We start from the raw sequence: 16432 nt of genomic DNA on the forward strand, positions 1-16432 counted from the left end.
CCAGGCATGGTGGCGTGCACCTGTAATCCCAGCTACAGTGCACACCTGTAATCCCAGCTACTTGGGTGGCTGAAGCGTGAGAATCACTTGAACCCAGGAAGCAGAGATTGCAGTGAGCCGAGATTGCACCACTGCACTCCAGCCTGGGAGACAGAGTGAGACTCTGTCTCAAAAAAAAAAAAAAAATTGAGGGAGAACTTTACTGATAAGAAGTTGTCTTCCACTCCTAAAGAGGAAATCACTTTTTGTTTGTTTGTTTTTTAGAGACAGAGTCTCACTGTGTTGTCCAGACTAGCCTTGAACTCCTGGGCTCAAGCAGTCCTCCAGCCTCAGCCTCCCCAGTAGCTAGGATTATAGGTGTGCACCACCACACTCATCTGGAAATCACATTTCTGATTGTATTATTCTTTCTAAAGAGGGGCTTGCTTATTACAAGCTTTCCTTCTACGTTATAATTTGAGGATACATTGGGACACAAGTGTACAAAGTACAATTCATTCATTATTCAACAAATGTTTATTGAATTCTCACAAGGTGCCAGACAGTTCCCATTCTCCAATTAGGAAGAGATTAGTGGGCAGGACACAGTTCCTGTGCTGCCAGGAGGGAGAGAGAGACAATTAGAAACACACCTGGCCAGGTGTGACTCACACCTGTAAGCCCAGCACTTTGAGAGGCTGAGGCAGAGGAGGATCTCTTGAGGCCAGGACTTGTAGACCAGCCTGGGCAACAAAGGGAGACCCCATCTCCACAAAAATACAAAAATTAGCCAGTTGTGGTGATGTGTACCTATAGTCCCAGCTTCTTGAGAGGCTGAGATGGGAGGATTACTTGAGCCCAGGAGTTTGAGGCTCTATTGAGCTATGATTATGCCATTGCTCTCCAACCTGGGTGACAGAGCAAGAGCCTGTCTCTAAAAAAGAAAAGAAAAGAACCATTCCAGATAATGAGAAGTGCTATGGAGAGAGTTAAAACAGGATGATGTAGAGATGCCTGACTGGCCACTTCAGGCTGGGTGGTCAGGGAAGGCCCTTTGAAGAGGTGAGAGTAAGATAAGACCGGAATGACAGGAAGGATGCAGCTGTGCAGAGACCTGGGGAGAGGAGAGACTTCAAGGCAGAAGGAACAGCTCAGCGATAGTGCGCTAAATCTTTCCTTGCTTTAATTTGAATGCACTGACAAATCCTCCTCTTCCTTTGGGGCGAGAGGTATTTAAGTGTAATTTTATGACTGTTATTCCTAGAGAGTGAACTGACAGGCTAGGAGTGATGATAAAAGCGGGGGCGTGGAAGAAACAGGGCAGAGACCAGGATGAGGCAAATGAGGTGCTTCAGGCACAAAATGTAAGGCCACGCGGTGCATCTGACTCACAGAGTTCTGCCTCCCTGCATTTTGCACCCTAAGCACCTCGCTAGCCTTACTCTTGTCACAGCCCTGGGAAGAAGGGAGAAGTAGAGTTGTGAGATATCCTGGTGCTTTGAAGATCCAGCAGGTTTGGGTGTGGAGGGGGAGATAAAATGGAAAACACTAAAACAGCCTAGGAGGACCCCCCCATATACAGACTTCCAGCCCCAGGACGCAGATCCCACACAGCAGCCCTCCGCCTGGGGGCGCCCTTCACAGCTTCTAAGGATGATAGACTGTCATGCCCTACGAGTCTGGGTGTGTTTCTTTAGCTTCTTGAGTTCGTAACTGGACTGGCAGTGTGAGAAGCATACAAGGCCACCCTATGTGGCACCTGTGGCAGCAGGCATGCCAGATTGCCTGCCACTGGTTAAGGAGACAGCTGCCAAGACCTGAAGGGACACCACTGCTTATCAAGTGTGTCTTTCTATAAGGATTCTACTGCTACCGTCTTTTACAGATAGGTGTCAAGTAAAAGGTGTCTGTGTTGGGAAATTCCCAGAAAGGTGATCTGTTGGGTGAGTTTCTCCCTGGCCTCCTACGAAGCCAGCTTAAGGACAAGCTGAAATATAATGGCAGCATGGCAGGAACAGACCCTCTGAATTAGGTGACGGGGAATGATTTTCAGCCTCAGTGTTGCAGTATTGCGTGCCAGAATCAAAATGCCACCACTCGCCTATTTTTTGTGTGCTGAATTGTAAAGGATTATTACATTACCACACTGTGGAATCTCTTTTGTTTGTTATCCTTTAAAAAATTGCTCTTTTCTTTTTCTCTTTTTAAAAGAATATGGATTGTGCTCAGTTCCGTTTGAAAATAAGCTCTATCTAGTCGGTGGACAAACTACAATCACAGAATGCTATGACCCTGAACAAAATGAATGGAGAGAGATAGCTCCCATGATGGAAAGGAGGATGGAGTGCGGTGCCGTCATCATGAATGGATGTATTTATGTCACTGGAGGATACTCCTACTCAAAGGGAACGTATCTTCAGAGCATTGAGAAATATGATCCAGATCTTAATAAGTGGGAAATAGTGGGTAATCTTCCCAGTGCCATGCGGTCTCATGGGTGTGTTTGTGTGTATAATGTCTGATTGAATCTGCAGAAATGACCAAGCAATCACTGTTTTGGAGTATAGTTTAAAATGCAGGGTTTGAAGTTCCTTACCTGATCATTGTGTCTGGCACATGATAGGAGATCAGTAAATTGTAATTCCTAACCCCACTCTGCTTCCAAATGTGGTGATTCATGGTCAAGAAAAATCTTATGTATATACACAGTTGAATCAGTGGGATTAATACCTATAATCTCTGCTTTTCAAAGGTAATATGGAATATTTGACACCTGGTAAAAGGTGAACTACCTTTGCAGTGAATCTTTTCCTCTTGGTAGCATCGACACTGGGGATAGATCAGAACCATTCTGTGAAATGAAATGTTTCTCAAGAGCCTATGATATAGTAGATAGCATATATTAAGATGTCTGGCTGGGCATGGTGGCTCATGCCTGTAATCCCAGCACTTTGGGAGGCTGAGGCAGGAGGATCACTTGAGCCTAGGAGTTGGAGACCAGCCTGGCGAGACCCTGTCTCCAAAAAAAAAAAATTCCATTTAGCTAGCAGGAATTTGAAATTTAAAGAGGGAATCTTCTCTACCTCTACAAAGTCAACACTTTTTTCACCTTTAGAATTTATTTAGAATGTGGATTTACTTTGTCTAGTTTTTTCCTTTATAGTGTAGATAATTTATTGTTATTATTCTCTATTTACTGACTACCAGAGATATACAAAATACTGTGCAAAAGATTGTTACTGTTCAAAGAGTTTACAAACTAATTTTTTTTTTTTTTTTTTTGAGACGGAGTCTTGCTCTGTCGCCTGGGCTGGAGTGCAGTGGCCGGATCTCAGCTCACTACAAGCTCCGCCTCCCGGGTTTACGCCATTCTCCTGCCTCAGCCTCCCGAGTAGCTGGGACTACAGGCGCCCGTCACCTCGCCCGGCTAGTTTTTTGTATTTTTTAGTAGAGACGGGGTTTCACAGTGTTAGCCAGGATGGTCTCGATCTCCTGACCTCGTGATCCGCCCATCTCGGCCTCCCAAAGTGCTGGGATTACAGGCTTGAGCCACCGCGCCCGGCCTACAAACTAAATTTAAAAGAATGGCAAGTCTGAAAAATCGATGAGAAGATAGTCAAATATTTGTTTATGCTAAGGACTGTTTTTAATTTTCAGCTTTGATGTAAATTGCTAGTTTAGGTGTCTTTAGTTCAAGCATGTTAGGAAATTCTCTTTATTCTTAAATGTAGATACATGTCTGCATATATGATTGAATTTTAGAGCCAGAAAGCATGTAGAGCAGTTGTGATTAGTAGAAAATACATTGACAAGAAGATATTTGCATTTATTTCCCAATGCTGCCACTAACTAGATTTTGTGGCTTAAGTCATTTGACTTAACTCCTTGATTAAAGTTTGCTGAACCATGCACACTGGCACTGCAAATCACAGATATGCCTAGATACGGATCCCCTCACCCCTTACTACATCCAGAGGTGGCCTGAGTGAGTCGAGCCTCTGGGCCAGAACCACCTTTGTCCATTTTCCTCAGTGTGCCTACAGCATTGCTTTCCATGTGTGCCATAACCGGAATAGTTGGGATGTGTGTGTTGCTTAACTCTTTTAAACCATTAGTTATCTGTGAGACCATCTATTCCATACTCTTCATTTTTTAAAAAGAGACAATGATTATTTTTAACTTTACTGAAGTTTAAAACTACCTAGCACTTCTGATTTTTAAAAAAAAAATTTAGAAGGAAAATTTTAATGCATTTATTTCAGATGGCATTTTAAATAGATACAAGCCTTTGGAAACACAATATGGTACTATATAGCAAGGGCTGTAAAAATGGCCATATCCTTTGCCCCATAAATTCTACTTCTATACTTTTAACCTTAAAAGTAATTCAGAAAAAGGATAAATGCATGAAGATGTTTATGTCTGCATTCTTTATAATAACAAAAATTGGGGAAAAAAATCTCCATGTCAAAGAAGAAAGTGCGATAATAAAAATAGTGAAGTATTATCCTGTCATTAAAATAATTATGTGGAAGACTGTAGAAACGTGGACATGTTTGATATGGTAAGTAAAATGAGCACAATACAAAATAGGATGCATACTATGATTGTGACTTTGTAAAATCTTTATGCATGTGGAAGATAATATGCAAAACAAATTGATTGTGTTAGTGTAGCCGGATATGGAATGACTTTATTTATTTAAATTTTTTCTTTAATATTACTTTGTATTTTCAATAAAAATAAATCACTGTATGTAGTAAGACTGCTTGAATTTGGGCTGATTGGGTTGAAGGATAGTCTGAATTAATGAAAACAAGTGAATTAGACTAGTAAAATCTGTAATTGAATTGTAGACTATTGTATTGCTCTGAAGAACATTTAGCAATTAATGCTAGAACTATTGTGCTGCCCAGTAGTGCTTTAGAGATCCACTTTATGGCACAGATGAGAAAAATTGCAGTCACCTTCCCCTCCTTTGCCAGTTTATCTAGGTCCTGTCAACTCCTGAGTCAAGTCCGGCCTTCTCTGGAAAGTCTTTCCTGTTTCAGCCACAGTAAGACTCCCATTGTCACATTTAAGAATTGGTCATTTATATGTGGATTGTGCATCTCTTGGCTAAGTTAGAGATTATGGACCGCACCTTATTCTTGGCCTTCTCGAGATCTAGTATTTCATATGTATGTCCAGCATACAAGGATGATGGTATGGATTCTTTTTACAGAAAAGCATGCTGGAGGTACTTGAAGGATCTTGAAAATAGTTTGTGATCTGAGGTATTTAATTTTCAGCTCCTATTTTCTGTTTGTTTTTTTGAATTTTTTTTTTTTTTTTAGTAGAGACAGGGTTTCACCATGTTGGCGAGGCGGGTCTTGAACTCTTGACCTCAGGTGATCTGCCCATCTTGGCTTCCCAAAGTGCTAGGATTACAGGCATGAGCCACTGCACCTGGCCTTTTTTTGAATTTTTAAAATGCTGTACTTTGTGTCAAAGGCTCCTGTTTTCTGTTAAACAAAACAAAACAAAACATTTTTGCTATGAATTTGTGCACAGCAGAAAGAATTAAAAAGGTGTACAACTTTCTGTCAATGTTTTCAAATTTGAGGTCACTGCAGTATGATGAAAAATATTTTACTAAGGCCAAACACTTTAGTAATCTAGCCTGTAATCCCAGTACTTTGGGAGGCCAGGGTGGGAGAATTGCTTGAGGCCAGGAGTTCGACACCAGTCTGGGAAACATAGGGAGACGCTATCTCTACAAAAAATAAAAAAATTAGCCCAGCATGGTGCATGCCTGTAGTTCCAGGTGCATGCCTCCTAAGTTCCAACTTAGGAGGCTGAGTGGGGAGGATCCCTTGAGCTCAGGAGTTTCAGGTTACAGTGAGCCATGATCGCACCGTACTCCATCTTGAGCAATAGAGTGAGACCTTGTCTCTACAAAAAAATATGTATTATATGTGTGTGTGTGTGTGTGTGTGTGTGTATATATATGCACACATACATATATATGTTATGTATTTTTGTCTTTCACTAAAATCGAATGCAAGCCATTGCTTTGGGAGGTCAAACATTATTTTAAAAAATAGTGAAAATCATGGAGATTATTTTAAGCATGGATTAAGATGAGTTGATCCAAATTTTAGAAGCTGTTATTTCTCATAGGTTTTATTTTCAGTGTTTCAGCTGAAACTGAAAGAGGATTAGCATCTAGGGTACTTGCTCAGAGGCACATTGCCCTATGTTTTCACATTTATATAAATAAATATCTATAAGCCCTAACCCTCAATGTGATTATATTTGGAGATACAGCCTTTATGGAAGTAATTAAGGTTAAATGAGGTATTGAGGAAGGGGCCCTGATTTAACAGGATAAGTGTCATTATAAGAAAAGACACCTTGCTGTCTAAAAACCAGAAGCTAGCCCTCCGCAGAACCCAACCACATTGGCACCCTGATCTCAAACTTCCAGCCTCCAGAACTGTGAGAAAAAAAAAAATTACTTGTTTGCCACCCATTATGGTAGCCCAAGCTGACTAATACAGACTGCAGAGGAGATTGCCGTTTATATGATCAGTTTAGGTGCTGGATTAGCCAGTAGTAAACAGTCAGCCCTCCATCCTCCCTCGCTTCACATATGCAGAGCAACAAAAAACACTTGTTTTATTAGTCTGAAAATGTCTGAAACTATAAACATGGCTTCCATTTCTTAGGTCACAGTAGACACAGCTTGGGGCTTCTGTCTGCCTTAGAGCAGTTCTTCCAAAGGCTGTGACTGTGCTGATGCCCTCTTTTTCGATGGGACACTTAACACTTGGACTATGCTATGGTTTGGATGTTTGACCTCTCCAAGTCTCATGCTGAAATTTGCTCCCCAGTGTTGGAGGTGAGACCTAATGAGAGGTGATTGGGTCATGGGGGCAGATCCTTCATGGATAGATTAACCCCCTCCCTTGTGTGAGTTCTCTGTTCTAATGAGAGCTGGTTGTTAAAAAGAGCCTGGCACCTCCCTTCCTTTCTCTTCCGTTTCTTGCCATGTGATCTCTGCACACAGAAGCTCCCTTTTGCTTTCCACTGTGAGTGGAAGCAGGTGTGAGGCCCTCATCAGATGCAGATGCCCAATCTTGGACTTTGCAGCCATCAGCATCATGAGCTATATAAACCTTTTTTTTCTGTTTCTTTTTTTTTTTTTTTGAGACGGAGTCTCACTCTGTCACCAGGCTGGAGTGCAATGGTACAATCTCGGCTCACTGCAACCTCCACCTCCCTGATTCAAGTGATTCTTCTGCCTCAGCCTCCGGAGTACCTGGGACTACAGGTGCGCACCACCACACCCAGCTAATTTTTGTATTTTTAGTAGAAAGGGGTTCACCATGTTGGCCAGGTTCGTCTCGATCTCTTGACCTCATGATCCACCAGCTTCGGCCTCCCAACGTGCTGGCGTGAACCACCGCACCCGTCCTAAGTAATCCTTTTTTTCTTAATAAATTACCGATCTCTGGTATTCTTTTATAACAATACAAAATGGAATAAGACAGAAAATTGATACTGAGGAGTGGAGTATTGCTTTAACAATACCTAAACTTGTGGAAGCAGCTTTGGAACTGGGTAATGGACTGAGGTTGGAAGAGTTTGGAGGGCTCAGAATGTAACCAGATTTAGGTTCAGCTGTTACCGCTCAAACACCAGACATTAGAGTCTAGGATTGGTGGGAGGAAAAGCAGGTTTAATTGGAGAGCCAGCAAACTTAAGAACATAGTGAAGCCGGGTGCGGTGGCTCAAGCCTGTAATCCCAGCACTTTGGGAGGCCGAGACGGGCGGATCACGAGGTCAGGAGATCGAGACCATCCAGGCTAACATGGTGAAACCCCGTCTCTACTAAAAAATACAAAAAAAAAAAACTAGCCGGGCAAGGTGGCGGGCGCCTGTAGTCCCAGCTACTCGGGAGGCTGAGGCAGGAGAATGGAGCTTGCAGTGAGCTGAGATCCGGCCACTGCACTCCAGCCTGGGCGACAGAGGGAGACTCCATCTCAAAAAAAAAAAAAAAAGAACATAGTGAACTAGCATTCGAAAGTGCCATCTTTATTTCTTCAACTTCAATATTTTAAGTTCCCGGGTGCATGTGCAGGGTGTGCGGATTTGTTACATAGGTAAACGTGTGCCATGGTAGTTTGCTGCACAGATCATTCCATCACCTAGGTATTAAGCCCAATGCCCATTAGCTGTTCTTCCTGATGCTCTCCCTCCCCCCAACCCTCATCCCCACAGACCCTAGTGTGTTGTCCCCCACCATGTGTCCATGTGTTCTTATCATTCAGATCCTACTTAAAATTGAGAACATGTGGTGTTTGCTTTTTTTTTGTTCCCGCATTAGTTTGCTGAGGATAGTGGCTTCCAGGTTCATCCCTGTCCCTGCAAAGGACATGATCTCATTTTTTATGGCTGCATAGTATTGCAGGGCGTATATGTACCACATTTTCTTTATCCAGTCTATCATTGATGGGCATTTAGGTTCATTCCATGTCTTTGCTATTGTGGATAGTGCTGCAATGAAAGTACCATCTTACGTTTTAAAATTTACCATAGGGTTTTAAAGGGAAACTTGGAGACATGTGGAGGTGCAGGGTGCAGGGTCTGTGTGTCTTGTTCCAGTGGTTATCTTGGGTAATGCCTGGCCAGAGGTCTGGTTGGCAAAATCTTGACTTCGGCCTGATGGTGGTGGACTAATTGTTGGTTACTCTCTCCAAGTGGGAGAATTCCTTAATGAGGGCTCTGTCCTTGATTTGTTTCAAGGTTAGCCTCTGGGATTTCTCAAGCAAGAGCCTAATTAGATAAGCAGGCATTGCTGAAAGGGAGTGTCTAGAGAAGGAAAGAAGAAAAAGAAAGTGGGTGATTTTTAACACCAAGGCACCTGGTTACAAGAAGACAAAAAGATGAGGAATTTAGAGATTGGAAATTCTCAGAGGTTGGAACTTCTTACAGATTGATTAATTGGTTATAACCAAAATGCTGATAGAAATGTAGATAGTATGTCAAATGGAGACTTCTAAAAAATTTTAGAAAACTAAAAAAGAAATATAGACAGTAAAGGCCGTGTTGACAAGGTCTCAGGTGGAAATGAGGAACTTACTGGGAACTGAGGCAGAGATCACCCGTGTTACAGCACAGCAAAGGACTTGGCTGCATTGTGTCCATGCCCTAGGGCTTTGTGGAAGACCAAACATAAGAGTAATGACCTAGCATAATTGACAGAAGAAATTTCTAAGCAGCAAAGCAATCGAGAAGTGTCATGATTACTTTTAACAGCATATGTTGAATTGCAGCAGCAAAGGCATGACTTAAAGGCAGAATTTATAATTAAAAGCAGAGTGTAAAATATTGGAAAATTCTCAGCCTGGTCATGTAATAGAGAAAGAAAGAGCATTTTCAGAAGAGGAATCCAAGAATATGATCAAGCTGGAGCCACAGGTTGCTAAAGAGTTTAGGGTGACAAAAAGGGATCTAGGTGTTAATAGTCAAGACAATGGGGAAAAGGCCACAAAGGCATTTCACAAATCGAAATTTCTGCTGGGCAGCCACCCCTCCCATCACAGGCCTAGGGGTATTAGGAGGACAGATTGGTTTTGAGGGACAGGACCAGGGCACACTGCTCCTCACTGCCTCAGGATGCTGTTACCAGGCTGTACCAGCTGTGGCTCAAATGACCCCAGGAGCCGCAGATAAGATTGGTGCTGCTGCTCTAGAGGGCACAAGGTGGAAGCCGTGGTGGTGTCCACGTGGTATTAATTCTGCAGGCCCACAGAATGCAAAAGCTGCAGAGATATGGCTTCCACCTAGATTTCAGAGGGTTTATTGAAAAGCCTGGGTGCCCAAGCAAGAGCCTGCTGCAGAGTCAGACCCCTCACAGCCAGCCTCTGCTAGAGTAATGCCTAGTGGATTTGTAGGAGGGGCACTGCCCTCCAGCCCTTAGAATGATAGAGCCACCAGCAGTGTGTACCTTCAGCCTGGAAATCCTCTGGCATTTGACTCCACCTTATGAGAGCAGCCACATGGGCTGCACCCAGAAGAGCCACAGGGAAGGGTCTGCTTGAGGCCTCAGGACCCACCAGTGTGCCCAGGTTGCATGACATGGAATCATAGGAGATTATTTTGGAGCTTTAAAATGTAGTGCCTGCCCTGCTGGGTTTTGGACATGCATGGGACCTAGTACCCCTTTCTTTTCACTGACTATTCCCATTTGGCATGGGAATGTCTGACATGGGAATGCCTGTATAATCATTGTATCTTGGAATTAAATAACTTGTTTTTTATTTTACATGCTGATAGCTGAAAGGAACTGGTCTTGAATCTCAGATGAGATGTTAGACTTTGGACTTTTGAGTTGGTGCTGGAACAACTTAAGACATTTGGTACTACTGAGATGGATGATTGTACTGTGCATGTGAGAAGGACATCAGTTTTGGGGGCCAGGGGTGGAATGCTATGGTTTGGAAATTCTTCCCCTCCAAAATTCATGTTGAAATTTGATCCCCCGGATTGGAGGTGGGGCCTAATGGGAGGTGTTTGAGTCATGGGGGCAGATACAGAGCTGTGGTTGGCCAAGTTCCCTGCTACTGGGACTAAGGTGGTGTGAATGAAGAGAACAGATACAGATGCTTGGTGACTGGGGATGGGGGATGATGTTGACGTCTTGGTTCTAGGCCTTCCTGACACAGTTCCATTCCTGTCTTTTCCACAATTTGGTGATGTGACCCAATAGATCCATTTTTGTTTTGAATCAAGTTTCTATCTCTTGCAACCAAAAATGTGCTAAGTCAAGGAAGGACTTTGTCTGTTGTTAAAATGTACATTTTTTTGGAAAGTGTATTGTGTTTTCTATCACTTCTGTAAGAAATTACCACAAACTTAGTAGCTTAAAGTAATACAAATTTATTTTATAATTCTGCAGGATAGAAGTGTGGTACAGGTTTCACCGTATCAGTGTTATGAGCCTTAATTCTCCTTTCCACGTAACCTGATACATAGATTCCAAAGATCAAGATGTAGACATCTTTAGGGGGCCATTATTCTGCATACCACATATAGTAATATATTGTCTTATCCTGACTTTCACAATTCCATTTGATTTGAGAGGAGATTCTGACAGAAAGAAAAAGAAAAAAAAAAAATGATGGGTGTCAGGAACTCCTGAGGAGTAGAAGATAGAAAGTAGGTTTAGAAAAAAAGGAAGTTGGCCGGGCGCGGTGGCTCAAGCCTGTAATCCCAGCACTTTGGGGGAGGCCGAGACGGGCGGATTACGAGGTCAGGAGATCGAGACCATCCTGGCTAACATGGTGAAACCCCGTCTCAACTAAAAATACAAAAAACTAGCCGGGCGAGGTGGCGGGCGCCTGTAGTCCCAGCTACTCGGAGGCTGAGGCAGGAGAATGGCGTAAACCCGGGAGGCGGAGCTTGCAGTGAGCTGAGATCTGGCCACTGCACTGCAGCCTGGGCGACAGAGCAAGACTTCCTCTCAAAAAAAAAAAAAAAAAAAAAAAAAAATCATATGTAATCATTTTTAAATCATTCAACTTTTTTTTTCCAGTCCACTGCAGTTACTCTTATTCATGCATGATTTATTCCATCTTGAGCCAGTGGAATCATCTGCAGATTGTTTCCAACTACTTCAGTTAAAACCTTAATAGTTTTTGATAGCTTCTTTGCTACCTTGTGTAACAAGATGCTCCTGGCCCATTTTGTACAATTCCTCCCTGAAATCTGGAATGAACCATTTGTTTAAGCAGCACTAGTTTCTTTTAGTCTCACTAACGTCTATAGTCTGGATGCTAGGGATGCTTATTGCTACTGGATTGTTCGTTGTCGCTAGGCCTAAAATTAAAATACATAATAACACAGGTTGGGTGTGGTGGCTCACACCTGTAATCCCAGCATTTTGAAAGGCCAAGGCAGGAGGATTGCATGAGCTCAGGAATTTGAGACCAGCCTGGGTGATATAGCTCACTATAAATAATTGTAAAAATTAGAAAAAAAAATACATAACACAAAAGCAGGAGAGGGGTATTAGAATTTAACATGTTTAAGGTTCTAGCATTGTCAGGGAAATGGTAAAAGCATCTTAACAACTATAGGTAGCCCTTTTTCCCACAGAAAGTATTCTGGTTCTCAAGGTACCTGGGATATCACATTATAACTCACTGCTTTATTCCACATCTCTCTGTCTCCCCCTCCCTCCCTCCCTCACACAGACATACCATTCTTAGAATAACAATGCCAACGTGCAGTTTGGGTACGAATTTTTGATAATTCCAGATTTATTTATTTAGTTAGTTTTGAGTTAGTTAGTTTTGAGACAGTCTCTCTGTCACCCAGGCTGGAGTGCAATGGTATGATCTCGGCTCACTGCAACCTCTGCCTCCCAGACTCAAGCAATTCTTGTGCCTCAGCTTCTCGAGTAGCTGGGATTATAGGCATGCGCCACCACGCCTGGCTAATTTTTTGTAGAGACATGGTTTCACCATGTTGACCAGGCTGGTTTTGAACTCCTGACCTCAAGCGACCCACCTGCCTTGGTCTCCCAAAGTGCTAGGATTACAGGCGTGAGCCACCATTCCTGGCCGGATTTCTTAAACATTTCAATCAGAAAGCAGATGAGAAGGTAAGGTTGAAACTGGCAAGCTGCCACCTGAGACTTGATATTTTAGTAAGAAGAAAAGAGTGATATGGAATTCCAGCCAGAAATACTAAACATACATTAAAAGTAGGCAAGTTTAGAGCATTTTGTTCTTCATAAAATTTTTTAAAGGGTTGAATTAATATTTTATTGTCATTTATAATCGGATGGCAGTATAGTCTCCATACTTGTAAATAAAAAAAATTATGAGTTCTAAATAGCCAATGGTTGGTTATATTTTCAGAAAACATGATTAGATTGATTGATTAATGGTTGCTTCAAGTTTTTTCTTATTAACTCCAGAAAATTCAACCACCTTTTGTCTCTTTTTTAAAAATTGTAAGGTTGGAAGGGCATGGTGGCACATGCCTGTAATCCCAGCACTTTAGGATGCCAAGGTGGGTGGGTCACTTGAGCTCAGAAATTTGATCAGCCTGGGCAATATGGCAAAACCCCATCTCTATTAAAAATACAAAAATTAGCCAGGTATGGTGGTGCACACCTGTAGTTCAAGCTACTTGGGAAGCTAAGGTGAGAGGATCGCTTAAGGCTTGGAGACAGAGATTGTAGTGAGCTGAGATTGTGCCACTGCACTCCAGCCTGGGTGACAGAAACCCTGTGTCAAACAAAACAAAACTGGAAGATTAGCATGCATTTGACTTTACACACTGAAGTGACATCCTGACAGTCACATCCATTTCAAGGAACATCATACTGGAGTACTTTTCAGAGAGGTGTCCTTCATAATTTCTGAAGGTCTTTGAGACAAGGTCTTTGTTAGAACTTCTTCTGCTTTCCTCTTCCCCAATTCCTAGTATAAGGCATTTATTCTCAGAGGTTCAGCTTTTAGAAAGACTCTTACATGTAACATTTTTGCTTGTCCTACATGTTAGGAGGGCCAGTCAACACACACACAAAATAGAAGAGTATTTTCCAGTATTTTTAACACAAAGTTATTGGTTTAAAAACATGTCTATTCCCTTTTATATCTGCTTTTAAAAGAAGTTAGGAAGACAAGGTAATGGAGCCCATAAGCTTTGTCTTCTTGAACAAGAAGAAACTTCTCTAAGAAAGTTTGGGGCAAGAATTAGACACAGTTAAGAAGCCCCATGAATCCAAATATTTACTCAGCCTCACTAAAATGAGAGCATACAACTGGTTTATGAAATTATTAGAGCTGCCGAAGGGTTCGGAAGTGTACTCCAGGGTGGCCAGCTGGGCTCACAGTGGAGCAGGGTCAGGATGGACGAGGACATGCTGACCGCCCTGAAGATCCTCATCTTCGTGAGAGCGGGGTGGGCAAGTTCCCCTGCTCTTGAGGTCCACAGATGATACTTTTGACCTGGAACTTGCAGCAACAATAGCATGATGTGACTGCAAACAGTATGATTAGAATGTATGCCAGGTGAAACAAAGGGATCACTGTCATAGATGTTGCCTCAAATTCCAGTTGTCTGGAAAGAAATGTAAAGTGGACCACCTGCCAAAAAAAAAAAAAATAGCGAGCTCCAAGCAAGTTTTGGGGGCTCCCCAAAACCAGTGAAGACTTCAACTAAAAGTGGAATTTCAAAGCACTCGAAGAAACCAAACCCCAAAATTAAACAGGAAGATCAGTGTCTGTACTGAACAGCCCCATCTGGTGGACACAGGATTTGTGTTATCGACTTGAATGTTACCAAGAATTCACGATTCCTGGCATCCGTGGGTGTTAAGTACCAAGAGCTGGATTAAGTACCAAATACAGTAAAGCAAACCCGGCTTTGAGGCAAGGACCCCTTGAAGTAGTCATGCAGTGCTTTTGTTACGGTTCTCGGAGCGAGTCTTCCTCATCCCTCCCACCTTCTTTTGGCCTCCTTGTAAACCTGAACCGCCAGGTACCTCAATTTTCTTCATGGCCAGACTGTTGTTAATTGTTAAATGGGTGGAGGAAATGGGTGAGCCACTGCTTGCTCTGCACATTGTCCTCTGGGTGCTGGGTCTTCAGGTAGTACAGCAGCCGCATGGCTTTGACCCACAGAAGTAACTGGCCCATTCCCAGGCTGCCCCCCAAGATGTGTCCTCCGAAGAAGCTGGTCAGGAAGACAAGATGCCCGCTGTGGTTGTAGATGGGGAAGGTGATGCTGCTCAGGTCAAGCGTTTTGTCCACCTGCCTGGCATGCAGGAGCGGGTTGGGGGGCACACAGAGCGGCTGGTGCCTCAGGGACACCTGGTACTGAATCTGGCTTCGTCTCCCCTTGGGACCTGCAGGTCCTGCATCACACTGCCCAATTTACCGACTTCGGCAAAGATGTTTGGTTCCAGCTATAAGTTGCTGTGGGAGACCACCAAAATGGAGGCGAAATTGACCTTGGAGCTCCTGGAGAAGCGGTAGGAGTCGGTGGTGGTGAAATGGCCCTGGATGAAGCCCACTCAGCCTTGGCCCCACGGGGCGCACGGCTCCTCCAGATCTTCGTCCTCAGGCAGGTAAAGGGAGCCGCAGCCCAGCGCGGCCGGCAGCATCATGGGCGCCAGTGGAAGATGAGGGGTGCCCACCACCACCCCAGCCACTGGAAGGCGCGAGACAGTGGCCCCTTCAGGCGGTCGGCGTGGCAGTCGCGTGCAGACGGCCACGGATTCGGGGTTTCGCCCCAGCAGGGGTGCGTCCTTCCAACCCACGCCGGGTGGCTGCGGCCCCTTCTCCAGCTACGGTCGCCGCTCCGAGGGCTGCCCTGACTCCCAGCCCGGCCTCGCTTCGGTCCCTGGTCCTACACTGGGACCTCCACTGACCCGGGCCCAGACTTTGAGCTCCGCTGCCGCGGCCCGGCTCCAGCTTCCCCTCCGACTCTGACCGACTCCGCTCAGACTACCGACCCGACTCCGGCTAGTCGCCCAGTCCCTCTTCCTGGGCGCCTACTCCAGCTCCCGCTTCGCCCCAGGCTCAGGTCCGGCTGCCCCACGACCTTAGAGGAACAGAAACTCATTTCCAGGAAGCACAGGCGGGACAGCAGGTGAAAAGGCCGCTGCGGGGAGCAGATCTCCGCCCCACCCGACGGTTTCCTGGAGACATTCGAGGGAGTCTGTTTGAGCTCTGGCCGCACTCCCGGACGCAGAGGCGGTGTTGGAAGCACGTGGCTGGCCCGGATGACCAACGAATCTGAAATGTGTTTGAGGCGTGCCTGGACTCTCAGGGGTTCAGCAAACACAAGGAATGCTGCTTCAAGGCCATCAGATGCATGCCTATCCTACGGGACTTGTAATTTATTGGGAGAATTTGGGTGTTTCTCCCACACACAAATGCCATAGATATGCCATAGACATGTCCTGAGTGACAGATATTACCTTACTTGGGGTTCACCCAGTAGCAGTTTCAGGTAAGATTTTTGTGAACCTGATACCCTTAACTTAGTTATTGTTTTTATTCTCTATCCATAAATGTAACATGTGCACACGTTCTCCTTGTGAAAGAAGTATAGAATGAAAAGTGGGAAAAAAATCTAAACCTCTTACCCATTCCTCTTAAAGGAAATGTTAAAAAGTGGGTCTATGGCCGGGCGCGGTGGCTCAAGCCTGTAATCCCAGCACTTTGGGAGGCCGAGACGGGCGGATCACGAGGTCAGGAGATCGAGACCATCCTGGTGAAACCCCGTCTCTACTAAAAAATACAAAAAACTAGCCGGGCGAGGTGGCGGGCGCCTGTAGTCCCAGCTACTTGGGAGGCTGAGGCAGGAGAATGGCGTAAACCCGGGAGGCGGAGCTTGCAGTGAGCTGAGATTCGGCCACTGCACTCCAGCCTGGGCGACAGAGCGA

The 16432-nt window shown here is 44.3% G+C and overlaps 1 protein-coding gene, 1 long non-coding RNA gene and 1 pseudogene across 2 annotated transcripts in view; 2 read left to right on the top strand and 1 right to left on the bottom strand.

Moving 5' to 3' along the window:
• The window catches only part of LOC105514510 (kelch-like protein 23), a 60617-nt gene extending 57957 nt beyond the window's left edge, over window positions 1-2660 (top strand). Inside the window, exon 6 of the mRNA XM_011945906.1 lies at window positions 2191-2660. Coding sequence (XP_011801296.1) covers window positions 2191-2501 — 311 coding nt within the window. The 3' untranslated portion in view covers window positions 2502-2660. The remainder of the gene's footprint in view (window positions 1-2190) is intronic.
• Window positions 2661-6018: 3358 nt separating this feature from the next.
• On the top strand, window positions 6019-11121 carry LOC105514509. The gene is made up of 2 exons (XR_001002187.1): window positions 6019-7731; window positions 8029-11121. It is a non-coding gene; the product is annotated as an uncharacterized LOC105514509 (long non-coding RNA).
• A 2247-nt stretch (window positions 11122-13368) lies between these two features.
• Window positions 13369-16136, bottom strand: LOC105514547 (annotated as a pseudogene).
• Between the last annotated feature and the right edge of the window lie 296 nt (window positions 16137-16432).

This window comes from Colobus angolensis, unplaced genomic scaffold (genome assembly GCF_000951035.1).
Source record: "Colobus angolensis palliatus isolate OR3802 unplaced genomic scaffold, Cang.pa_1.0 Scaffold247, whole genome shotgun sequence".
Classification (NCBI taxonomy): domain Eukaryota; kingdom Metazoa; phylum Chordata; class Mammalia; order Primates; family Cercopithecidae; genus Colobus; species Colobus angolensis.